The sequence below is a fragment of the Amborella trichopoda genome, chromosome 3 (assembly GCF_054954075.1).
Source record: "Amborella trichopoda isolate Santa Cruz 75 chromosome 3, AtrichopodaSantaCruz75HAP2 v2.0, whole genome shotgun sequence".
Lineage (NCBI taxonomy): Eukaryota > Viridiplantae > Streptophyta > Magnoliopsida > Amborellales > Amborellaceae > Amborella > Amborella trichopoda.
Window position 1 is genome coordinate 60,323,242 of NC_142338.1, and position 25,754 is coordinate 60,348,995.

Genomic DNA, 25,754 nt, shown 5'->3' on the forward strand with positions numbered 1-25,754 from the left:
AAAATAAGCTGGACCTCCCAATTTTATTATAAGATGCAATTTCAGAATAAAAAAACCTTAGAATGGCTTAAGAATCTATTTTCATATTTAATATAAAATTTTAAGCTTTAAAAATGGTTAAAATCAATTGGATCTATAAACACATAAAAATATTGAAAATGGATGGTCTAGACAATATGTTGTAAGATGCATCATTTTTTGAAAGGAAAAGTTTATATAGAGCCAACGCTCTAAACAATCAAATTTGAACCTATCTCAAAAAATTTACTAGAATTGGTTGTTTCGATGTCCAAATATCATCAAATTGATTATCTCAACATCAAGATGCATGGACATGAGAAAAAAATGGATTGCAGATTTTGAAAATAGTGTATTTTGTAATGCATTTTTTGACCGTTAATTTTCAAGATTTTCATAGATATGTCGTTCTATACTATTTTTTAAGCTTTAAACTTTATAAATAAAGATAAAAATGTATTTTAAAGCTATCACGAAGATTTTCAGTATCGAAACCACATTTTTCGAAACTATTTGAAGGTGGGCCCAAATTTGATTGTTTAGAGCCTAGGCTCTATACAAACTGCACCTTTTTTTTTAACTTGAATTTTTATTTTATTTTTTCATATTCCGTGATGCGGAGATGTTTATTTAGAAGGTTTTCGAGCATGAAAACAACCTGTACATTTTAAAGTTGCAACCCTACATTTTTTTTTGGCCCTTGAAGGAGTACAAAAAGGACCAAAACCCTCATCTCGCTCTCTCTCTCTCTCTCTCTCTCTCTAGGCACTTTCTCTCTCTTCATCACGTCTATTAATCTATCTTTTCGGCTCCCAATCCTGGCACTCTCTCTCTCTCTCTCTTCGTGGAAGGAAGACAGCCTTTGTTTTCAGTCTACTGGTTCTCTGCAATCGCAAACAATAGTAAATTGACATTCTTTTGCCCTCATCTGTGCTATAGTTAGTGCTTTTTCAACCCTAATTTCCATTGAGGCACAGTTTCATTGTTTTTGATTCTCGATTCGACTCCGCTTTTTTACTATTTATCTCTAACAGGAACAATCGTCACTTAGGCACAGTTTGCAAGCTTTGATGACTGAATCCCCATTTCTGGTCAATTCTCTGCAATATCACCATGGGAGCAAGCCGCAAACTCCAGGGGGAGATCGATAGGGTGTTGAAGAAGGTTCAGGAAGGCGTTGATGTCTTCGATAGCATTTGGAACAAGGTCACGCTCCTTCTTTTGAAAACCAAGTTTATATACCCATGTTCTTCCTGTTTCTGTTGATATTAGTAGCAGCTATGATGCTAGCCTTTCTGTATCAGGATAACTTGGACTTCATTGGTGGTCGATTGAGATGTTTTATTTCCCTTGACTGTTACTGAGTCCTTTATTTTGGCTATGGCTTTTCAGGTATATGACACTGAGAATGCAAATCAGAAGGAGAAATTTGAAGCAGATTTGAAGAAGGAGATTAAGAAACTCCAAAGGTACAGGGACCAGATCAAGACATGGATTCAGTCCAGCGAAATCAAGGACAAGAAAGTCAGTATTGAATTCCGTCTATTCACTTGGTTGTTATATTTCTTTACTCCATTTTTCTCAACTTCCTTTCCAGGCTTCTGTTCTTGATTGCAATGCTGGTATTTTTATGTGGGTTATTTTCTATGAATATGATAGAATTGTCTGGTGTGGATTACGTATAAATGTATGTTCATTGTTGATTTTTGATGTTGTTAAATATTCCGTATAGTGGATTGTGAAATCTGGCTGCAGAAATTCTGCCCTTTTTTCTCTGAACAATAGGGTTTAGGACTTGATTTAATTGAGTTATTTGAACTTTGTTTTTGTGCATCTCAATATGTATTTTGGATTTGAGGGTGGTGGAGTTGAAACTCTTTCTAATATCTTTTTCGCCATGCAACACTTTCCACAAATTTCTATGCAAAATTCTGCATTGGATTTGCTAGAATTTGCTTTGATTAACAAGAGTATTTGAATGTAGGTGGATATGATTGAGAATTTACCTGGCTTACTTGCCATTTGGGAATTTGATTTATCTATGTTTCGCCATGCAACACACTCCACAAATTTCTATGCAAAATTCTGCATTGGATTTGCTAGAATTTGCTTTGATTAACATCAGTATTCGAATACATGTGGATATGCCACCAATATGGTTGAGAATCAACCTGGCTTACATGCCATTCTTTGTGGAATTTGATTTACATTACTCAGCTTCACTAATATTTATTTATTTTTGCTATATTATCAATTGTTATTTTGATTTGATGACCGCATTTAATGATGCTTCTCAATGTCAAATGAGGAATCCCATTTTGATTATTACCACTAAAGGTGCATTTTTCCAGGGTATGGGAATGGGGTATAGGTTTGGACAAGGCAAGGGGGTGGGGAAGAGGCCTTTGATATGATTTTATTGGGGTGATTATGTTGGAATAGATGTATTACAATGGGGAATTGTTTTACAGTGAGGGATCATCATCATCATAATCAGCTGAGCCTTATCCCAACTATTTGGGGTCGGCTATACGAATCTTGTTCTACCATTTTACTCGATTAAAGATCATACCCTCACTCAGACCATAAGTCACCATATCTCTTTTCACTACTTCCATCCATATCCTTTTGGGCCTTCCACTTGCCTTTTTAGAGCCTTTCACTAGAACCAAATCACCCCTTCTAACTAATATTGTATTAGGTCTATGCTGCACATGGCTAGCCCGCTCAAGTCTTCTTTTCCTCTTATCGTCTATTAGAGCCACCCCAAATGTCTCCTCGGATGTATTCATTCAAATCCTATCTTTTCTTGCCTTGCCACTCGTCCACCTCAACATCCTCATCCTATGGATATGTTGAATCTTGACCGCCCAACATTCCGTCTTATAAAGCATGGTTGGTATTAGAGTTGTCCTATAAAACGTCCCCTTCAGTTTCATTGGTATGCGGCGATTAGATAAAACTCTAGAGTCTGGATGCACATCTCCACTTCTGCCCACCCAGCTCTAATTTAATGCTCCTCAATCCCTCAATTCTCTTGGATTATCGACCCATCACCCAAGATATTGAATATAATCTCTTTTAGGGAGGGTTTAAGGCCTTCATTATAAATTCATTTGTTTGATTAGAAAAGAGAGAAAAAGAAACTCTGGGGATCCAAAGGTTACTTCAAATTGGCTATGTGAAGGAAAGGAACAGACACAAAATTATAGCATGTGCTATGTTGGACACAAAGGTGCCTGCATTTGGGGGGGGGGGTGGTAGATCCTTGCGGATTGTTGGACCCCCCCCCTCCCTTATTGTATATAGAATTCCAATTTTTTATTTAAGAAAGTAAGATTTGTATGTAATATATTGTTCAGAAGTTAGAAGTACATATTAAACAAACATACACGACTTTAAACTATAAATAAAATAGTTAATACTTAAAAGCAACATTAAAAGATAAAGGCAACTCAAGATGTTCATTAAATCTTGCCACTCACAAGTCACAACAGATTACTCATAAAAAAAAGAGTCATATTTAACAATCGAAGGCCATAAACTACGAAAAGCAGTCTTCTTCACACACAAATACGATGAAATCAATTATGAGGTTGAGTTTGATCATCACTAGCAACATGAGGTCGACGTCTAGCATCAAGTGCACCTGAATCTGATGATGATGCCAAGCCATTAATATAAGAGTCATCCTCCTCCTCTTCATAAAAACCTTCTTCCCTTGTCTCCTCTGAGTTTGCATCCTCCTCCTCCAAGATCGTTCTCCTCCTCTTTGGCTGCACCTTCTCCTTCCCCTTCCCCCTTTCCTTTCCTGGGCCACTTCCTTCCCCTTTCTCTGGGTTTTGGATCTAGTAGCTCTTATAGGGCTCAATGCCAAACCAACTCCCTGTTGCACTTGGGTCCATGTCAATCTCTCTCCCTCAAATACAAGTTCGTCCCCAGCATTCTGCTTGACCAACCATACACTTGTTGGATCTAAATCTTTCACAAGTATGGGGTCTTCAATTTGAAACCACTTTAGATGGTGCTCCTTTAGGCTTTGATTATATTGAATGGAACAAGGTTGTTCAGTCTCTTTTGATCGAGTCTACTTCTCTTCTTTGTATGTACTTTTCTTATAATATGTCATTTCCCTATTACAAGTTTTTACTAAAAAAAAAGTATCGAGAAAGTTAGTGTAGTAAATTGATAGGACGTACCATCTCAAATGTGCTGAAGTTGCGCTTGTAGCCGAATGATGTACAAGTCAAGTTCAAAATCCATTGCGCCATCCTTTGCAAGTTGGGGGCAATTTGTCCATGGTTGCCCCACCAAGAGGCTATAATACATTTAAAAATAAAAACAAGTAGAATACATATATCTTAATAAATTTAAAATTTTAAAAAGTAGAGTCAAGTTAATTATGGAGTAATAATTTAAATGACAAATACATCTTCAACTTACGTGAATATATTTTTGTCCTTTGCCTTCGTCCTAATTGTCCCCGTAAAGTAACGATATAAGTCAAGTTCCATAGACACTTGTCTTGAACATCTGAGTCGGTTTGGAGCCTCACATTGCACTTGTTAAATGATTCCATGGTAGAATCCCTTCTCTCTATCTCAAGATCAGAATAGAAATAAGCAAGGTTGAGAAAATACCCTTCTAGCTGTAGGGGTCTCTCGAACTGCATATCCCACTTGTCATCTACAATTTTCAAAATGGAGTGATATATTTTTTTCATCTTGCTTCAAGTTCCGCTTGATTTCTTCTCTTGCAACCTCCATTTCCTTGAAAATATGCCCCATTGCCGGTTCCTTTTAGCAAAAAGGCGAAGCACTTTCACAAGGGGCTCAAAAATATGGATGCAAAATTGAACCCCACTCCAAAACCTAGGTGTTATAACAATGTCATACCTTTTTGCTCTTTGCCTCCTTAGACCACTTGCTCTCCTTCTATTCTTCAGACACAAACGCGGTTCGAAGCTTGTCTCTTTGCATATTCAAAGAATCCAAAGACAAGAATGAAGTGGCAAACCTTGTGACCCCCAACCTTACCAACTCAGTTTGATTAGTAAACTTCTTCCTCATGGCTAAAACATTGGTGTAGCTATACATAAAAATTGTTATAGCTTTAGATTTTTCTCTCTTTGTGGTAATTTTTTCAAGCATGAGATCGATATAATGAACCACAAGGCGTCCAGAAAATGTGCAGCCTTGAAATCTCCAACAATCTACCAGCTGCCATATTTGTGACAACTTGCACAACATGTGCCTCTCTCACCTCCGCAATGCACTAATCTACAACACTAAATATGAAAGCCGTATCATGAATTTTATTGGATGTGTTAATTGACTTTAAAAAAATGGCTCTCATGGGACAATAAACTAATAAATTCATAATACTCATACACCTCCTATCAGTCCACAAATCTGTCATAACAATTACCCACCATCTACCCCAAGCATCCTTGTGGGTCTTTAGGTAGGCATTTGTTAATTCCACCTCTTTCTTCAACAAAGGTCCCTTGAGCTCATAAGGTGTAGGGCCCCTATATCTTGGACCAAACTGCCCCACTGCCTCTAACATAGCATGGAACCCCAAATTGGCTAATATTAAATGGTAGACCTTCTTGAAAGTACTATTGAGCCACATATTGATTGACCCTTTCTCTATCCTACTTCTTCAAATGACTCTCTAGACTAGTCTGCTCCTTTTCTCAAACCACCACCTCGGGATCGGGGGGGGGGGGGGGGGGTGAGAATGTATCAATAGGCCCATTTCTCCGAGGTCTCTTATTCCCAATGATAATTGGTCTAGATATCGAGGCCCCTCCCTCTTCATCTTCATCATTTATTCCAGAGATATTTGTAGAGGCCCTAATGTTTTCATATTGTTTCCTTATTGGTTTTTTCTTCTTTTGGATCTCTTCTAAATGATTCGACATCTCTTTCCTAACCTCTCTAGGGACTTGAATACATGGCGCTACATCCCCTCTTATGTCCCTCTTATGCCAGCCAAATGATTTTTCAATCTATTAATGCCAGTATTGTACTCCTTTTTGCAAAATTTGCAAGCTACTTTATTCTTATCATTAGGGTTGCCACAATATCCATATTTCCAACCCGGATCAGTTTGCTTACTTGAACTCGAGGAAGACATTTTCACCTACAGCCCTTAGCTATCAAGTATCAACTTATTACCTAATCCTAAAACTTGCACAAAAATAACAAAGTCAAACTTGAATATATTTAGATACATACACAAAAGCAAGATTAATTTACAACTACATAGTCTAAATATTTGAAATTTCAAATTAGTCATCCAAAGAATATTAAAAAAATGATTGTCAAAAAAATTACAAATAGGAAATGGAGTAGACGGAATTATTACATTGACCCTTTAATATATTGAGTTCTTAACAATCCAAGGACGAAGTAAAGCAAGACACGGCAAAAAAAAATCTAGGTAAAACCTACACATCAAAATTACAATGATTTAGCACATAAAATCGAAAAAACATATTACTCATGCAATTATTTAATAAGGCAACTGTTAAAGTAACTCATGCAAAAAATATATTATGGGGATAAAAGTTATGGTTTATGAATCATATATGTAAACTCATGCATTAAAAAAAAAAAAAAAAAAACTCATTCAGTTTGAGGGCAGTGAACTTTTTTCCATTGAATTGCTTTTCCAAACTAAATATCAAATTGGGAGAATAATTTAATTTTTTTTCTTTGGGTGAATTATAATTTAAATAGTTGATAGCATATCAAATACATGTCATAAATTATCAAAAAGAAAATACAAAAAGCAAAGAATAACGTCATAATAAATTGTACAAAAAAAAAACCTAATAAAAAATATTGAAATATACAGCCCAAACCGGAAAGTTTTGGTTTCCAAATCTCCTCTTTGACAACCACTATAAGCCTCAAAAAGATTTCGGAGGAATATCCTTTAATTTTGTGAGCATTCGAGGATGTTGAAAATCTTCAGATTTATGTCTTTCAGAAGGTTTTTCTCTCTCGAAACCTCACTAGAAACACTTGGGGGGCATGTGAAATAGAACTGTGTGGGCATGTGAAATAGAGTGGAATTGTCAATAAAGAAAAGAGGTTGATGGAAATAATGAATTGACAATATTGAGAGAATGGAGCATTTCTATATTGTGTAAAAATATGAATTTCTCACTGAAAAACACTTCTGGTATTAATTTTTTCAATTGGCTTTTATGTTGCATGGGCAGCGAGAATAATGAAATAATCTGTGAGGGATAGTTGTTCAATTGCTTGCTGGTATTGTGTGGCGCGGGTTGTTCATGAGGTGGACCAGAAGGGCTGCTTGTTCTGTTAGATAAGCATCCTCTTCGTTAGCTATTAATTTGAAAGGAAAAGAACATGTGCTTCCTCTTGGTTAGCATCCTCTTTGGATGAGGTAACTGGGCTTGAGAATACTGCACAGGACAACTTTGTGGGGATTTGATAATAGGGATTGGGATGGTGAGAATAATCTAATGTAGATCTTGGCTGGTTTTTATTAGAGATATTTTCAGACAGTGTTTCAAAAAGCGCCCCAGGCGGCCATGGGGGTTCAGGCCGCCCAGCGCCTAGGCCACCTAAGAGGGCGCCTAGAAGTTGGGCGGCCCAGTTGAAAAAAAGAAGATAGAAGTCAAGAAGAGATGACTATAATCTATATTTTCATACAATGCTAAAACAATAAAACCATACAAGCATACACTGATAGTCTGATAGACACAAAAGTTAGATGGTAGAAACTAGAAAGTAGAAACTAAAAATAAGAAAAAGAAAATATACAGTCTAGGACACAATAGTCAACACTCAACACCAAGAGTCAAGCACTCAAGCGTCTTCAACTCTTCATTCTTCAGTCATCATCATCATCAGAAAGAATAAGGTAAGCCTCATCATATGCATCAGATTCGAGGCCATCATCATCAGAGTTCTCTCCCTCTTCAATATAACGCTCGTCCTTCTCTGTTTTTTCTGAATCTGCATCTTCCTCCTCTTCTTCTACCTCTTCCTTACTATGTGCAGATGAGGCCCTAGGAGTCTTGGCTGCTCAACCATTTTCTATCTTTTTGTGCTTCCCTGAACTCAAATATTGTATAATCTTCTCCCTGATAGCTTCAGGAACATTTTTACATGGGGCAACATCCCCCTTAATACCGACAAGGTGTTTTTTGAACCAGTAAATACCCCTATTAGTATCATTTCCACAATAATTACATTTAATACGTTTTTTGTCATTCGGATTCGGGTTATAACCATACTTCCAATCCTGATCACCACTTCTAGAAGAACCTGGAGAAAATATTTCCATACAACAAGACTCATCTTCATCCTTTTCTGGTTCTTCTAAATTTAGAAATTGTCTTAATCTCATCCCGAATAGCTACAGAAACCTTTTACAAGAAGCAACATTTCCTTTGATACCGGCAAGATGTTTCTTGAATCGGTTAATACCCCCATTGGTATCTTTTTCACAAAAACTACACCTTATACAATTTTTATCGTTTAGTTTCGGGTTATTACTATACTTCCAACCCGGATGACTTATTCTAGAAGAACCAAAGATAGATCTATTCAAATGATAAAGGATTTTGTTCCTGTTTTTGTTTTGCAGAACTCATATATTGCTTAATCTCCTCTCTGATAGCTTCAGGAACATTTTTACAAGGGGCAATATCTCCTTTTATACCGGCAAGATGTTTCTTCAACCGGTTTATGTCCCCTTTTGTATCTTTTTCACAATAATTGCATCTAATGCAATTTTTGTCATTTGGATTCGGGTTATATCTATATTTCCAACCCGGATCTCCACTTCAACTAGATCCTGAAGAAGACATCTCAAAATAAAACAAGCAATCTAAAAAATATAAGTTTTGCACTTACTTTGATTGCTTGAACTCCAAACTCCCACCTCATATATGTTTTATGGTGGTAAATTATTAAAAAACACCTTCTAATAGGATTAAAAAACTCCAAAACTAAATTTAATCTACTTAGGTGATGCTTGAATCCATTTTCTGTGACTTCAAAATCTAGTTTTCTTTAGGTTTCCTTATCTGTAAAATGGGTTCTTGTGGATTTAGGTTTCAAATGAACCTAAAACCCATCCTTAAAAGCTGTAATATTTCAAAAAAACTCAATAGAATAATAAAAAAAAAGAAGTCATTTCCTCCCCTAAGCTAAGCGGGTGCCGTAACACCTAGGCGGCCGCTCAGGGACTGCCACCTAGGCTTGGGAGATGCGCCTAGGCCTTTTGGACCGCCTAGGCTCTGGGTGATCTGCTTTATTGAACAATGTTTTCAGGTGTGGGCTTTGTAGTTACTCTCTATTGGGGGTTTTGTACTTGGGTAACCATTTGTATTAGAAAGATTCTTATTGGGGACAAGAGCAATGATAACAGATTCTGTTTGATCATGGTTGGCAACTTTGATTTGATTTTAGTTGTGATCCATGCTTTGTTGATTGGCGTTCTCATTTGTGAATGCAGCATTCAGATCTTATTGTGAATTTGTGATTTTGGGTGGCTCTCTCCACGTTATTGAATGATTTAAAGAATGCCATCTTTTCTTGGTGCTTTCTGTAGATGCTTGCCGAATTGTTGGACATGTTATCTTCCATTCCTGCTATGGAATCACTAGTGTAACTAGGAGGACAACTTGGTGGTGGATAGGCTGTTGTGTTTCTGTGTGCTGAAGGACATAGGTCATTTGAAATGTTTCTGCAGTCCTTGCGTTCTTCCCAACGAGGCTAGCTTGTTCCATTTATATAAAGCTACTTTTGGATATCTTTGCTATTAAATGCTGCTTCATTTATAATTATAGAGTGGTATAATTTTAGATTGGTGCACATCTTTGAAATTTCAAAGATATACTCTCTTGTTGCATGCTTTGTGGTTTCCCAGGAAGTGATCTTGTTTATTGTTGTAATGAATGATATCACTGTGTTTATCTCTTTATTTCTTTTTAAATATTATTTTGTCATAGATTTTTGGGATTTGCTTTGTATATGGTTTTGATCAGTTTTTTATATATGTTGACATAGGTTAGTGCGTCTTATGAGCAGGCTCTAATGGATGCCCGCAAGCTCATAGAGCGTGAAATGGAGCGATTTAAAGTTTGCGAAAAGGAAACTAAGACAAAGGCCTTCTCAAAAGAAGGGCTAGGCCAACAACCGAAAACTGTAAGTCCTTATGCTTCTCCCTTATGATTTTAATCTTACTTATTTGTAGTGCTGGAGTGTTGAATAATTGGGCATCCTGTTCTCTCTGTGTAGTATCCAAGATTTGAATAATTGAGCATCCTATTCTCTGTGTTTCTGTAATCCTTTGGCGATTACGTTTTGTTACTTGAAGTTTATTTACCCAATGTGACACGCATATGGAAAGCATATGGTATGCCCATGGCTCATGGCTGTCGAAAAACACCACAGGCAAAAACTGGCAAGGGGGATTTCTTTTACTTGAATTTTGGGTATCTTATTTGTTCATCTTAGTGATCAGTCTAAACAAATTGGTTTTGGAGGTCAAGAAAAGTGATCCACCTAAATTACACTAATAACTGTTGTTGGCCATTCATTAATGGCTATCAAATCTAGGCATTTTAAAACACAAAACTGTTTTTCTTCTCCTTGAAAATGTGAATGATAGAAGATTCCCAAAATTTAGGTCAAAAAATACCCATTCCAGATTTTGTTTGCTCTGGCATTCTTTTCTACAGTTTTGAAATAGGGTTACCAAATATTTTCCCATGCATGTTCATATGTATGTATGTATGAATACATGCGTGTATCTATGTGTGTGCATGCGCACGCACGAGAGCGCTCTATCTCCTGGAGCTGAGTGAGTTTTATTCTGTTCATGGTTGATTTGTGGGCCTTGTTTTGTGATGTCTTAGGGATTTATCTTATTATAAAGATTGGCTTTTCATCTAAATGAGTATTAGGACTGAAATATATTGGTTAATTGGAGAAAGAGAGGGACATATCATTTTTTTGTTTTAAAAAAAACTTAAAAGTTCTTTGGAAATTGAAGTTCTTTCATTGCATAAAAGATTGAACAAGAAAAAAAAAAAATTTGAGAGAAAACTTCAAACATGCACCAGCCAGGAATTAAACAGGAAAAAATTAGAACGCATTGGAAACTAGTCAAATGTTTGTGTGCTTTTACTAACTGCAAGAAAAAGCTGCAGTCTTCTATTTTGAGTAAAAACATGCATTTTTTGAGTTGTGCATGAAAAATATGTGTTTTGGAGAGGCAACTTGATTGTTTTTTTTTTTACCAAATAGTTGGTACTACATATATTGCAATTGGAATTTATTTTTTCTTTGTTATTTATTGCCAACTTGTTACATCTTTTGTTGTTCCGGGATAGGACCCGAAAGAAAAGGCCAAAGCAGAGACAAGGGAATGGTTAAACACTGCGGTAAGAGGAAGATTTTTTTCTTGCTCTCTATATTACTTGCTTAATGTTAATATCAGCTTAGCTTCAGATTTGGACGGTATGCTTTGTTACTAATGGCATTTCAAGTTGGTTTTTCATTTTTTACTTTAGTTAAATGCATGTGAATCAGAGAAAATGTAACTGTTTAAATTTGTCCTTATCTGTGATAGGTGGGAGATTTGGAGGGTCAGATCGACTGCTATGAAGCTGAAGTTGAGGGCCTATCTGTAAAGAAAGGAAAAACAAGACCTCCTCGGCTGGTATGTTTTCAGATACTATTATAAACATATGGTTTACAAAATACCGTTTTCGTGAGGATGTTATCATGATTCTTTCTATTATTTTTGGTGATGATTCTATCATGATTCATTTTATATCCACATCCTTGCATTAACTGATCACTATTGTCTCTGCATTCGAGACTGATGCACATGCCTTTATGAAACTCTCCATCTTTGGTGTATATCTCGCTTTTTATGACGTTGATTTTTTGCAGACGCATTTGGAGGAATCTATTACCCGGCATAAGGCTCATATCATGAAGCTAGAATTGATTTTGAGACTTTTGGATAATGATGAATTGAGTCCTGAACAAGTAAATGATGTTAGGGATTTCGTGGAGGATTACGTTGAGCGCAATCAGGTTTAGTTTCAATGTTTTTGTTTCTTCATTGTTTTCATTTTGGTTCTATTGCAGATTGATACCAACATTTGAATGGATGCCAATATTATGTTTGTCCTCTTTTTCATGATTTATCTCTTGAAAGGAGGACTTTGATGAATTTAGTGATGTCGATGAGCTGTACAACTCATTACCATTGGACAAAGTGGAAGCACTTGAAGATCTAGTTGCCATTGGTCCCCCTAGCCTCGTTAAGGTAACATTTGTGCAGGAAATTGTGCATGTACTCTATGTTGACTTATTGTCAAGGGTCATGTCTTTGTTTGAATTTTCTCTGTTTTTTAGTATGAGGGTGAAGAGCCTCTGGAAAATAGCCTTTCTGCTTAAAAGAACTCTTTTATTGCTTTTCAACATTTCTTTCTTCTTCTTTTTTTAATTTCGAATGCTTGATGAGCTCCACTCTCCCACTTTTTGTAACTACTTGAAAAACATTTACTCTATTAATTGTTGACGTGTTGGAAGACTTCAGCACAGATATTGTTACTCCACTTGGTCTTCCGCTCTTGCTTCACATGAAGGAGGTTTTTAACATATTGTGGACTGCTTTCTATGGGTCATATTGGCTCATATTTGCCTATTTTATTCATTTCTTGATTGATATGGCACACAGCCCGAACGTTGTTTTGTTTTTTCGTTTCTTTTTCATTTTTTGGTGTTTTATTGTGGGATAACTTGTGTTTCGTTGTTTTCCTCTCTCTCTCTCTCTCTCTCTATATATATATATATATATATACATAGGAAAAAGCTAACAATAGCTTGGCAGCTATAATGAATAGTAATATAGGTGGAATCCCAGCCGTAAGATCTTCATCACGTGTTCAAAATACATATCACTATGTTAGTTTTAATTTTTTTATATAAATCTGATTAAGATGAATAGTAATATAGGTGTATATACCTAACACTATTGCACACTATATAAAAATATAAAAAAATTATTTTCTATAATTTAAAATGATCAAATTACCCCCATCATTTTTCAAGGGGTATTTCGGTCATTTTATATTTTGGGAAATATTTTTTATATATTTTTTAATTGTGCACCCTATTTTTACATGTCTAAAATTTCATTATGATCTGATTTCTAGAAAAAATAGTAAAATTCATTTAGTGATATGTATTCTGAACTACATGATGAAGATCTGACGGCTCCCATTCCTCCTATATTACTATTCATTATAGCTGCCCAGCTATTGTAAGGTTTATATATATATATATGTTCTCTTTGAATTAAACTATGATCCCACTTGACAGGGTCCTATGAGGTGAAAAATTGTTGATTACATGTTTCCTTTTGCTGATTGTACTTTATTATTTTCCTGCAAAAAAAGGACAGTTCATGATGTTCTTCATGTTATATATTGTGGTAGGGTGTTGGTTCTTCCACAGCAGGCAGTGGGATTTTAAGCATGAAGAGTTCTGTTACAGCTTCACCTACTCAGCTATCTGTAAGTCGTATTCTGAATGGAGAAAGTACATTTTAATTTTTGATATCTTGAAAAGAAAACCACTAACCTGTTTCCTGAGGCTTGAAGTTTGAAGTGCTGCAGATTTGAAATCCCTATAGTTATGTCATCTGGCATTCCCTGTTATTTTGTAACCCTGTAACCCTACGAAGTATTTTGCTGTTGTGCCTTATTGATTAAAACAAATAGCTTATGTATTTGGATTTCTCCTTTTTGAGCTTTATTTGTTTCTCATGTTCAGCAAGGAAGCACCGTTAGGGACCACACTGAAGAAACAGCTTCCCAAGATAGTAATTCTGATACCCTACCTAGGACGCCTCCTTCTTCCAAAAGTGGCATCCTGAGTTCTTCAAATCCCTCGGCTCCTTCAGGAATCAGTTCTGGTTTGGCAACGGGGGTTAATACAACTACTTCCAGTGCTGGTGTTCTTGCCCATGGCTTAGGTGGGGTAACCCTCACTTCATCAGTGCTTCCAAGTCCAGGACCTGCACGCAGTATCTTGGAATCTGGTGCTTCAGCTCCATTGTCACCTATAACTCAGGCCAATTCTACTAAAGAGGATGATAGTCCGAACCTTCCAGGAAGAAGACCATCTCCAGCTCTTAGTGATGTTGGGTTAGCAAGAGGTACTGGAAGGGGTATTCCCTCAAGTCAACCATCAGCTAGTGTTCCCTTGAGCTTGAGTTCAGGTGGTGGAGCCCTTGGCACAGTTCCTGCAATCTCTGAATTGGCAAAGAGAAGTAATGCAGGAACAGATGAAAGAATTGGAAGTGGAGTTCAGCAGCTAGTTTCTCCTCTGACCAATAGAGTTCTATTGCAACAACCGATCCCTAAGTCCAATGACAGCTCTGGTTCAACTGACACCAGCAGTGTTGTGGAGGGTGCTACCTTAAGTGGGAGAGTTTTCAATCCTTCAGTTGTTTCAGGAGTGCAGTGGAGACCTCACAGTGCGAGTTCATTACAAAATCAGACCGAGGCGGTATGCTTTCTTCTATTGATTACTGTTGCGATGATTTTCATGCCAAAGGCCCTTTCTTATATATTCATCTGGGGAAGCATCTTCCTGATAGACCTATGATCTTTGACCCTTTGATTTGGCATCTGTTAACAAGTTCTACCTTCATGTATTGAATATACACATCCACACTTTAACATGCATGTATGCAAACTTTTTTATGTATTTGAAATTGCCTATGGTTGATGATTATTGTTCTTTTCACTTTATCATTTATGTTAAATGTTGACTTTTTCTTTTACTTTATCATTTATGTCAAATATTTTGGTGCCTTCTTCAGATTAAAATACGTTTATGAACAAATCACATCCGAATATCTTACTCTGCTTTTGATCTGAGAGGAAAGTTTGTTTGTGGAGGTGTCAGGGACAGGTTAGAAGACCTGAATTCGCACCTGATCAGAGGGAGAAATATCTTTACCGCCTCCAGCAAGTACAACAGCAAGGTCACGGTACCCTTCTTGGAGGACCTCATCTTCCTGGTGGAAATCATAAACAGTTCATTACCCAACAACAAAGCCCCCTTTTGCAGCAGGTCATTTCCCATGATCTAATATCAAGATTTTGATTATTTACTGCCATGCTGTCAGCTGGACAAAGTTCAATACCATTTCTTTCCTAATAGGGCTATGTTTTTTTACTACAACTTTGGTGTTTTTTCTTGACAACAACATTGCCACCGTTTATAAATACACAGCACTTGCAATGTCATTCAGAACTTAATCTTATCCCTTACTTCGCTCATAACTGTGCAATATTTGATTTGCTGCAGTTGAATTCTCAAAGCTCATCTGTATCAGGACAAGCCGGACTAGGTATTGGTGTTCAATCCCAGGGCTTCTCTACTGTGACTTCTGGTTTACAACTGCAGCTGAGTACTGTGCAACAGGGATCTGCTCAAAATGCCATGGTTTCAAGTGGAATATTGAAAGATTCTGGTATTTAAACTTAAAATTGTGATTTATTAATTTATTTCTTCTGTTTTTGCACTTGTGGGTTTTCTACTTGTGCTTTAGTCCTTCAGTTATTTTTTTTATTCTTTAAATTGTTCTTCAAAAAAAAAAGCCATCTAATTTGAAAAGCATTTTTTTTATACTTAATTTCATTGAAAAAAAGATGTCTCTGGGAAATTAGAAGATCAACAATCCCAGCAGAAGCCATCAGATGATTCAAATGTGGATCCTACTACAAGCTTAGCATTCACCAGGAACCTGAACAATGAGGAGGAATTAAAGAGTTCATACACATTAGATACCCCTGTAAGTTTTGACTTGAGGAATACTTGTACTTGTTTTTAAATTTATTTTGTACTTTTTTTTTTAAATTTAAAGTTCAATAAAATACTTATTAACCCTCCTTTGGCGAAGCATTTTGCTTGCTTGTTGGGGTTCCTGTCTGAATACACATGGTCCTGATTGTCAATACATATATATGGGATAAAGCTACCAATAGGTTGTACCTAAAATGAGTAGTAGTATAGGTTGTGCTCCCAGCCGTTAGATCTTGATTTGATGGTCAAAAATTCATATCCACTACTTGAATTTTAATCTTTTTTCTGCTAATCAGTTTAAGCTAAAATTTTAGGTGTATGTACTTGACACCATCACACACCATATAGAATTATAAAAAAAGATTTTAAAAAATTAAAAATGACCAAATTATCCCCATCATTTTTCAGGGATAGTTTGGTGATTTTATATTTGGGAAATGACCAAACCAAACTAGTTGGAATGAATTTCGTTCTTCTACAGGTTTCAGGTCCTAGCTCACTGGCTGAAAGTCAAATGCCCAGAGATACAGATTTATCTCCAGGGCAACCTTTACCATCATCCCAATCGTCAGTTGGCCTTGGTGTTATTGGTCGAAGAAGCATTTCAGATCTTGGTGCCATCGGTGATAATCTTAGTGGATCAAGTGCAGCTTTGGGAGCAGTGCATGATCATCTATATAATCTACAAATGCTTGAAGCAGCTTGTTACAACAAGCTCCCACAACCAAGTGACTCAGAGCGCACAAACAAATATGTCCCTGTATGAGACTTTATTTCTAGTAGTTATTGTTTTGAAATGTTGAAGTCGGAGACATATGACCTTCTTTATAGTGGTAATTCCCTTGAAATGTTGTTGAGCATTTCTTGATTTTGGCATTTGGTTTGATCTAATTTCAGAAGCATCCTGCTGCAACCCCTTCAAGCTACCCTCAAACTCAGGCTCCCATCATTGAGAACCCTGCCTTTTGGGGGAGAGTGGACTCTGATACATTGTTCTTTGCATTTTATAACCAACAGGTTGATTTTTATTCTTTTATTTTGCTTCTTAGAAACAAGGAATATCTGGTTTTCTATGCGACTGATGGCAGAGTATGTCCTTTCTAAGCAGAACACTTATCAGCAGTACTTGGCTGCAAGAGAGTTGAAAAGGCAGTCATGGAGATACCACAAGAAATACAATACTTGGTTTCAGCGGCATGAGGAGCCAAAAATAACAACACATGATTTTGAACAGGGAACATATGTCTACTTTGATTTCCACATAACAAATGATGAGTTCCCGCAAGGGTGGTAATTGGCCATAACACTGGAATTTTGATTAGCAAAGCTTTACGTTTTTACTGGTTTAGTGTCACATTTCTAACTTTATCTTATTAGCTTCGCCTCGTACTTGTTGTGGGGAACAAAGAAACAACTAAACATGCTCTCACACCTTAAGACTCCCACCTTTCTAACTGTTTGACATTAATGTTGTATTTAGTGGCACTGTGGCATCTGTAATGGCAATTAAGATTCGTTAGAGAGTTTCCTTTAATTCTTTTGTGCATTTTTATTGTAGGTGCCAAAGAATCAAAACTGAGTTCACATTTGAGTACACCTACCTTGAAGATGAGCTTGTCGCATAGCCATGCAGCCTCCATACATCATCACCAGTGTCCGTGTAGAAACAAGTGAGACTTCCGCTCTCTCTCTCACTCTCTTATATGCATGTGAGAGAACACGAATTCACTCTCTCTCTCTCACACACACATATGCCTATGAGCATACACGAATTCACTCTCTCCCTCACAGAGACTAATTCTCTCTCTCTCTCTCTCTCTCTCTCAACTTTCAGAGAAACTGGCTCTCAGTCTTTCTGCATTGAAAGAAGTTAAAGGTTTTAGCTGATTTGAACAGGGTGCGAAGTCACTTGGAGCGACTGGTTCTTTGGTTTCTATGTACATTTCTCCTTCGGGTACTTTATAATCCCTGAATCCCTCTGTTATTTCTTTTCTGCAAATGCCAGGGAAGGAGGGGTTATGTGAGTGGAGCCTCTCTCACTCTCTATCTCTCTCTCTCACCATATATATATATATATATATATATATATATATATATATATATATATATGAAAAAGTTTATACAAGGTTGCAACCTTAAAATATAGAATTACATATGCGCCTGAAAAATCCATTGGAAAATGTTGTTTTAATGTTAAAAACCCTCTAATTGATCATTTTGATATCAAGATGTATGAATATGAAAAAAAAAAAAGATTTTGAGTACCAAAAATAGTACATTTTGCAACACATTATCTGAACCGTCCATTTTCAAGATTTTCATAGGTTTATAGATTTATTTGATTTTAACCAATTTTGGAGTTTGAAATTTTATAATTAGATGTGAAAATATATGAAAATAGATTTTAAGATAATCCTAATTCTTTTTTACACCAACATTACTTATTATGATAAAATTTGGAGGTGCACCTTAATTGGATTGTTTAAGGTTGCAACCTAATAGAAACCACACCCATATATAGGCAGTGATTTCATAAAACGGTTACATAGTAATATACACTCTTTTCATTCTAATGAACAATCACAAAAGAAAAAAAAAATTGAAAACACAACTTTGAAAGTATTTTTTTAGCCCAATTAACATAGGCCGTCCATTTTGATAAGATTCTTAGATCGAGGCCTTAGAAAGATTTCTTCGTTTCCAATTTTTTTAGATGACTTTATTATCATTAGATGAACAATGTTAAAAACGAAAGAAATGATTCTGAGTTTGTAAAGGCTAAGATTTTGAAATTCACCAAATGAATGATCTAGATTCGTTGTTGGAGGGGTCTCATTTCGACCACATCTAGAGTTCAAATCAAACTTTTTTTTTTTGGGATTGATTATTGAGATGAAGAGAGTGTGTACAAAATTTTGGGTCATACAAATACCACAAACATGGTTTTCTAGAAGTGTGGTTGTATTATACTATGATACAACTGTTGCATTATGTCATTATATGGGATTGTCTACAAAGCGAGCATTAGGTTACAATCATTCCCATTTATTAAATATCAAATTGGATGGCTTGGGGTCACAAAGTCCGTAAATTTTATTTTTTGGAACTTTGTCTATTCAATAACACTCTTACAACCACCCATTTTGAAATTTAAGGGACAAGAATGATTGTGACATCCATGTACAAAAGATAAACAGTCTCTTTGTAGACAAATCCCTATATATATATATATATATATATATATATATATATATATATAAGAGAAAGAGAGATAGATAGAGAGACATTTAAAAACACTCACGATTAATTTCTACAGTATTTCATTCATTGCTCATCACCATCTAGAGTCTATTGGGTAGCTCGATTATCTAATAGTGTTTAACTCTTAATTAGTTTTTTATAAATTGGATTAACCTCAAATTTTGATGGTGTGTACATCAGTGAGGTACATCTAAATCGTCATCATCATTATAGCTTTTTTTCAACTATTTGGGGTTTGTTACGCGAATCTTGGTCTGCCATTCTACTTAATTCAGGGTCATACCTTCAGTGAGGCCATAAGTCTTAGATCTTTTCTCACTACTTCTAATCATGTCCTTTTGGGTCTATTTTTACCCTATTTTAGCCTTCCACTTGAACTAATTCGTACCTCCTAATAGAAGTTGTACTGGATCTGTCCTACACATGGGTAGTCCACTTAAGTCTACTTTCTCTCATCTTATTACCTATTTGTGTCGCACCTAAGTTTTTCGGAATGTATTCATTTCGAATTCTATCCCTTCTTGTTTTGTCATCCATCTCAATATCTTCATCTCAACTACATTTATCCTATAGGTATGTTTGTTGACTGCCTAGCATTTTGTCCCATGAAGCAAAATTGTCTGACAAAACTTTTACTTCAGCTTAATGGGTATGCGACGATCATATAAAACTCTGATTGTATACCTTTACTTCGCTCACCCAGCTCTAATTCTGGGCGACATTTTCTTCAATCTCACCATTTTTTTGGATTATCGACCCAAGATATAAGAAGTGTGCTTTTTTTGGTATTTATTGGCTATCAATTTTAATATACTATCGTTTCTATTTCTATTATTACTAAACTCATATTCCATATTTTGCCTTGGTCTGGCTAATTTTAAAACAATTAGATTCTAGAACATCCCTTCAAAGTTCAAACTTTGTGTTGACGTCGTTTTGGGTTTCATCGATCAAAACTATATCGTCCGCGAACAACATACACCACGTTACCTCATCTTGTAGGTGGGTAGTTAAGTCATCCATAACTAAGACAAAAAGTATGGGCTCAATGTTGATCACTGATGAAATAAAATATACTCCTATGAATATTTAAACATGGGAAAAGTTTATATAGAGTCGAGGCTCTAAACAATCAAATTTGAGCCTACCTAAAAAATTTCACTAGAAGAGGTTGTTTTGATGCCCAAATATTCTCAAATTGATCATCTTGACATCAAGATACATGAACATGAGAAAAAAATGGATTTCAAGTTTTGAATGTAGTGTATGCTGTAACACATTTTTTTACCATCAATTTTCAAGTTTTCATAGATATGTCAAGCTACACTATTTTTGAAGCTTTAAACTTTATAAATAAAGATGAAAATATATTTTAAGGCTATCACAAAGATTTTCAGTATTGAAACCACATTTCTCGATGCTATTTGAAAGTAGGCTCTAATTTGATTGTTTAGAGCCTAGGCTCTACGCAAACCGTACCCTTTAAAAATAAATAAAATTACTCCTATGAATATTTCAGGGAATATTTCAGGGGTTAGATGTATACATGCCTTAAATTTCAAATAAATTTGATTTGTAGTAAAAATATCGAATTCAATTTTTGGATCATCATAGCCATATGACGAACTTTGAATGGTGATGAGCTACCAGTGAAATACTACATCGCAAAAACACACAAAGTTTGAATTATGCATCCCTTCAAATTAGAAGAGGAAAAATGAATGGCCGCATGTAGTTTGAATTGTAGTTCTTTTCTCTACAAACTTGTTTTATATGAATTTTGGGGATTACACGCCTCTCAAGTACTTGAAGAAAAAAGAGTAATGATCCTATAGAACCCTCCCCTACCCATGTGCCCAAAGGATCACTATTAAATTTGGCACGGATCTTTAGAAAAGTTATCACATGGATGTGGGACTTGATATTTTTAAATATCCGTGTCAAATTTAATGGTGATCTGTTGGAGTCCTACACACTTAGGTGGGAGAGGGTCCTATTGGATCCTTTCTCAAAACAAAATATAAGAAAAATAATTCGGGTAAAATTTTAACCAAGATGCTCCATTAACTTTCAATTCTTTTAATTATCTTCTACATATTAGTTTTATAAACATTCCCCGAATGCTAATGTTTATAATATCAAGTAAATGCATGGAGGCATCCTTATGCCTAACCCCTTGTTGTCCCCTGTGCTGCAGGTTTCGGCTGTGGCATCGGAGCCCAGGGTTTCGATGCATCGTGGTCCTCTATCTGTGCAAGGGGAGCACAATGGAAGTGACAAAATCTTGGATTGAGCCCTAGAAATTGGTGTTGTATGGATGGATTTTTTCGTGTAAAGTGTTTGAAACCTTCTCTTGATCCCATGTTATTCTTTTTCTAGTCTCTAATGAATAGTGACTCTCTCTGTCTTTCCCTATCTTTTTGAAGTATTAAACACTCCGGACTTCAGTGAAAATTTTGACCGAAAAGGGCATACCCCAAGGTATAACCCAACTGGTGGAGTCTTAAGACAACAGATTGCGTCAAAACTCAAAAAGGAAAGAGTTTATATAAGGTTGGAACCCTATATTATACATTTAATATGCATTTTAAAAATTCAGCGGAGCAGAGTGTTTTGAAGTTTGAAAAGCTTCCAATTGATCATTTCAACTTCAAGCTGTATAAAAAGAAAGAAAATAGAGGATTTTAAGTCCTAAGAATAGAGGATCTTGATCTCTTTGTTCTCCACAGTCTCGATAGTCGGGCTACTGTACACCTTTGAAGGAACGAGATCCAAAAGAGAACAGTTGCTATTGCCTCTTTAGCTGCGGATTTGGCGAAAGCGACAGGATGGAGTTTCCATCTATCACAGTAGCATATATAGATAATATTAAAATTTGATGGCACATTGTGCACTCTAATTCTTCTATAGGGTTGTCTAAAAATATACCATTTAAAATGAGTGGTTGTAAGAGTATTAGTGAATAAGATACAAAGTTCGAAAAACAAATTTTTCGGATTTTGTGACCCACCTCAATACATCCAATTTGGCATGAGTGGGAATGATTGTAATCATATACAAAAGATAGTCTTCTTATAAACAATTTTTTATAAACAATTTCTTGTGTTATTATGGTTCCTCTCTTACCAACTTTGGAGTGGTTGGTTGTAGAATTATTGAAAATAAAATGGGAGGTTCTTTGCCCTTTTTTGTTATCACTTTATTTTCAGCTCTTGGAAGGGGCATCCAGCTTCCTATCAATATGCATTGCTTTCCCTTCTTTCTAGGGCTGCCATAAGCTCTCTCAATAACAAATTTGATTTTGGATCCAATTTGTTGTTTGACAACTCAGAAGCAAACCGTCTTTGCTACATTATTTCGCACGTCTACCGAGAGTAGTACGTGCTTTTCATTTTCCTCCATCCTAGCAAACGGAAGGAGCAGATAGACAGTATGCTCTCGCTCGGAGTGAGTAATCAAAACAAAGGCACGTGTAGCTAGGTGCAAGTGTTCACCAAAAAAGCACATGAAGCCCTCCGGAAAGGAACGAAATGGGGCAACTATGGAAAGATTCCGTGACAGCCGTCGGGAAAAATACGAAGGAGACATCATAGGTGAGAAATCACAGCCCCGAGAGCTGGAGAGACAAGGACCGAACCATTTTGCATTGGTGCAGGGGCTTTAACGCTGCATATTGCAGAAGAGAAGAATTGCACAGGAGACCATTGAAGAATCCATGGCCAAAATTGAGAAGAGACAAGTGTTTTATCCTTTGCAAGGACAATAATTTATTGGGTTTTTCTCTCTTGCAAGGATTTGATCAGTTTTGTATATGAAACTAGATAATTTCTTCTTCGTCATTGAAGAGAAATCAACAGAAAATGGTTGCATATGAAACTAGATATTGGATTTTTCTCTCTTGTAAGGATTTGATCAGTTTTGTATGTGGAACTGGATATTTTATTCTTCTTGATTGAAGAGAATTCAACAGAAAATGGTTGCACTTGTTTCAAACGCTATACCCCGATCCATTTTGCCCCATGAATCTTTCGTCCCCTGCACCATGACTCAACCTCAAATTTGCCCCATGAAATCCCCAAATAACAATAAGATTAATTTAAATTTGCTCTCCAATTCTCCACTGAAACTCCCTCTTACAAAACCTATCTCAAACAAAGAGTATCAAAATTCTTCATATCTCTACAACACCATGATTAGAGACCTGATTGACAAGAACCTATATGATGATGCTCTCTCCCTGTACATTGAAATGGTGAAAGATGTTGTTTTTCCTGATGATTTCACCTTCCCATTGGTGCTCATGGCTTGCTCCTCTATAGTGGGGCTAAGAGAAGGCCAACAGGTTCATAGCCACCTGATTAAGCAAGGATTTTCCATTGGTAATGTGTATGTACAAAACAGTCTCATGCATATGTATTCTTCTTGTGATAAACTACATTTTGCACGCCAAGTTTTTGATGAAATGCCCGTAAAAAGTTTGGTTTCATGGAACACAATGATTGCTGGGTACTCAAAGCTCAATGCTCATGTATTTGTCCCAGATTGTAGAGGACTCCAAGATGCTATTTTGCTTTATGCACTAATGAGGCATCGATGTATCAGTCCTGATAAATTCACATTCACCGTCGTTCTTAGAGCTTGTGCTTCGGTTCCTGCTGTTTTGGAGGGGCATCAAGTCCATGCTCATGTCGTCAAATTTGGACTTGAATCAGATGGGTTTGTGAAGAATGGCATGGTTGACATGTACTCGAAATTTGGAGATATGGGTTATGCTAGAAAGGTATTTGACGAGATCCCTAACAAGGATTTGGTCTCTTGGAATGCTTTAATTGCTGGTTTTATAAGGTTGGGTGATATGGGTTCCGCTGAGGCTTTGTTCAGGGACATGGCTGAGAGGGATATCGTTACTTGGAATGCCATGATCACAGGATATGCACGCAGCGAGCATGCTAGTGAGGCATTGGCACTTTTTCGACAAATGCAAGCCGAGGGCATTAGGCCTAATGCAGTTACTATTGTGGGTGTGCTCTCGGCTTGTTCACTTTTGGGTGCATTGAGCTTAGGCATGTGGCTTCATGCATATAGTGATGAACATGGGTTCAGTTCAAATGAGTATGTTAGTGCCACATTGATTGACATGTATGCCAAGTGTGGAGATATTGGAAAGGCTTTCTATGTTTTTGAGAGGATGCCTTACAGGGATGTTGTTGCTTGGGATGTTATGATTGAGGGGTTCGCCATGAATGGGAGGGGGCAAGAGGCATTGAGGCTTTTCGAAAGGATGAAAATGAAAGGGGTAGAGCCTGATGAGATTACCTTTGTTGGGGTATTGAGTGCCTGTAGCCATGCTGGGTTGGTTGATGAAGCCTTCAAACATTTCGAAAGCATGGGCTCTGAGTTTGGTATTTTACCTAAAGTTGAGCATTTCACATGTCTGGTTGATCTCTTGGGTCGAGCTGGTCGCTTACGTGATGCTTTGGAACTTATTGAGACCATGCCAATGAATCCGGATAGTGTTATTTGGGGTGCATTACTGAGTGCTTGCAGAATTCATGGAGATATCGAATTAGCCGAATGTGCACTACAGCACATAGTTCAAATAGGTTCAGATGATGCGGCCAATTATGTTCTTTTAGCGAATATATACTCTAAAAAGGCCAAATGGGAAGAAGCTGTGAAAGTGAGACAGTTGATGAAGTCAAAGGGCCTGAGTAAGGAACCTGGGTGTAGTTTGATTGAACTGGCAGGTGAGGTTCATGAGTTTTTAGCAGGGGATGTTTCTCATCCCCAATATAGCAATATTTCAACTAAATTGGATGATTTAGTTAGGAACTTGAAGGCTGCTGGTTATGTGCCAAAAATAGGCTCAGCGTTGAGAGATATGGTGGAAGAGGAGGAGAATGCACTGCACCATCATAGTGAGAAGATCGCTGTTGCCTTTGGGCTTATCAGCACGGATCCTGGCACCATGATTCGGATCGTGAAAAACCTTCGAATTTGTGAGGATTGCCATTGTGCACTCAAGCTGATTGCAAGATTGGAAGGACGCGAAATCATAGTGAGAGATCGTAGTCGATTCCATCAGTTTTGTAAGGATGGCACTTGTTCATGTAGCGATTATTGGTGAAACTCAGCCTTTGAGAACCAACATATTGGCTTGGTGACAAACATGTAAGATAAATTCAATTTATTTTTATTTTATCGCCATTGTTTCTAATGCTGATAATAACTCCAGTATTATGCCCAAAACATCAATTTGTCACGATATTTTAATGCTTCCCATTATTATCGTGACAAAATGCTCTTCTGGTAGTACCATGTATCAATCTGAAAGGACAATTAATAATTTGTGTTTGAAAGGGAACATGTGACTTACCTGAAAACATCTCTAAGATATTAATGGGGCAAATACGAGCAATTCACAAGTACTTGAGCAGGAATATGTAAGTTAAAAGCTTGTAAGATGGACAATGAGTTTTTATATTTTGAATTTGTTTTACCATATAAATTAGAGTTAGTTTTATCATTTCACAAAAAAATTAAAATATTTGTGTTTCAATTTACATAAAATTATAATTTAAGATCTAT

At 36.5% G+C, this 25,754-nt stretch overlaps 2 protein-coding genes across 31 annotated transcripts; both read left to right on the plus strand.

The window, feature by feature from the left end:
* The first annotated feature begins 841 nt into the window (after positions 1–841).
* On the plus strand, positions 842–21,620 carry LOC18421514 (uncharacterized). Of its 30 annotated transcripts, none has more exons than XM_088861914.1 (19): positions 842–956; positions 1,053–1,224; positions 1,411–1,542; positions 10,077–10,214; positions 11,405–11,455; positions 11,644–11,733; positions 11,970–12,116; positions 12,241–12,351; positions 13,526–13,603; positions 13,863–14,600; positions 14,996–15,170; positions 15,408–15,573; positions 15,752–15,894; positions 16,387–16,665; positions 16,803–16,922; positions 17,014–17,195; positions 17,464–17,575; positions 17,740–17,859; positions 21,364–21,620. In XM_088861914.1, the coding sequence occupies exons 2-11, from the start codon at positions 1,132–1,134 to the stop codon at positions 15,011–15,013; spliced, it is 1,596 nt and encodes a 531-aa protein (XP_088718040.1). In that variant the 5' UTR covers positions 842–956; positions 1,053–1,131; the 3' UTR covers positions 15,014–15,170; positions 15,408–15,573; positions 15,752–15,894; positions 16,387–16,665; positions 16,803–16,922; positions 17,014–17,195; positions 17,464–17,575; positions 17,740–17,859; positions 21,364–21,620. The 30 variants fall into 30 exon arrangements, with proteins under 30 accessions (XP_088718040.1, XP_088718043.1, XP_011623742.1 ...); XM_088861917.1 differs by having other exon boundaries at positions 17,802–17,859; XM_011625440.3 differs by having other exon boundaries at positions 15,003–15,170.
* An 842-nt stretch (positions 21,621–22,462) lies between these two features.
* LOC105421841 (pentatricopeptide repeat-containing protein ELI1, chloroplastic-like) lies at positions 22,463–25,383 on the plus strand. Its single transcript, XM_088861927.1, has 2 exons — positions 22,463–24,913; positions 25,031–25,383. Exons 1-2 carry the CDS (start codon positions 23,140–23,142, stop codon positions 25,291–25,293), a joined length of 2,037 nt encoding a protein of 678 aa, XP_088718053.1. The 5' UTR covers positions 22,463–23,139; the 3' UTR covers positions 25,294–25,383.
* Positions 25,384–25,754: the final 371 nt, after the last annotated feature.

Coding starts and splice junctions, on each gene's coding strand:
- LOC18421514 (XM_011625440.3), top strand. CDS start 1,132: ATGGGAGCAAGCCGCAAACTCCAGGGGGAGATCGATAGGGTGTTGAAG. Junction 15,171..15,407: donor AAAGCCCCCTTTTGCAGCAG/GTCATTTCCCAT, acceptor GATTTGCTGCAG/TTGAATTCTCAAAGCTCATC. Junction 17,196..17,463: donor GATGAGTTCCCGCAAGGGTG/GTAATTGGCCAT, acceptor TTTTTATTGTAG/GTGCCAAAGAATCAAAACTG.
- LOC105421841 (XM_088861927.1), top strand. CDS start 23,140: ATGGTTGCACTTGTTTCAAACGCTATACCCCGATCCATTTTGCCCCAT. Junction 24,914..25,030: donor TAGTTTGATTGAACTGGCAG/GTGAGGTTCATG, acceptor TGCCAAAAATAG/GCTCAGCGTTGAGAGATATG.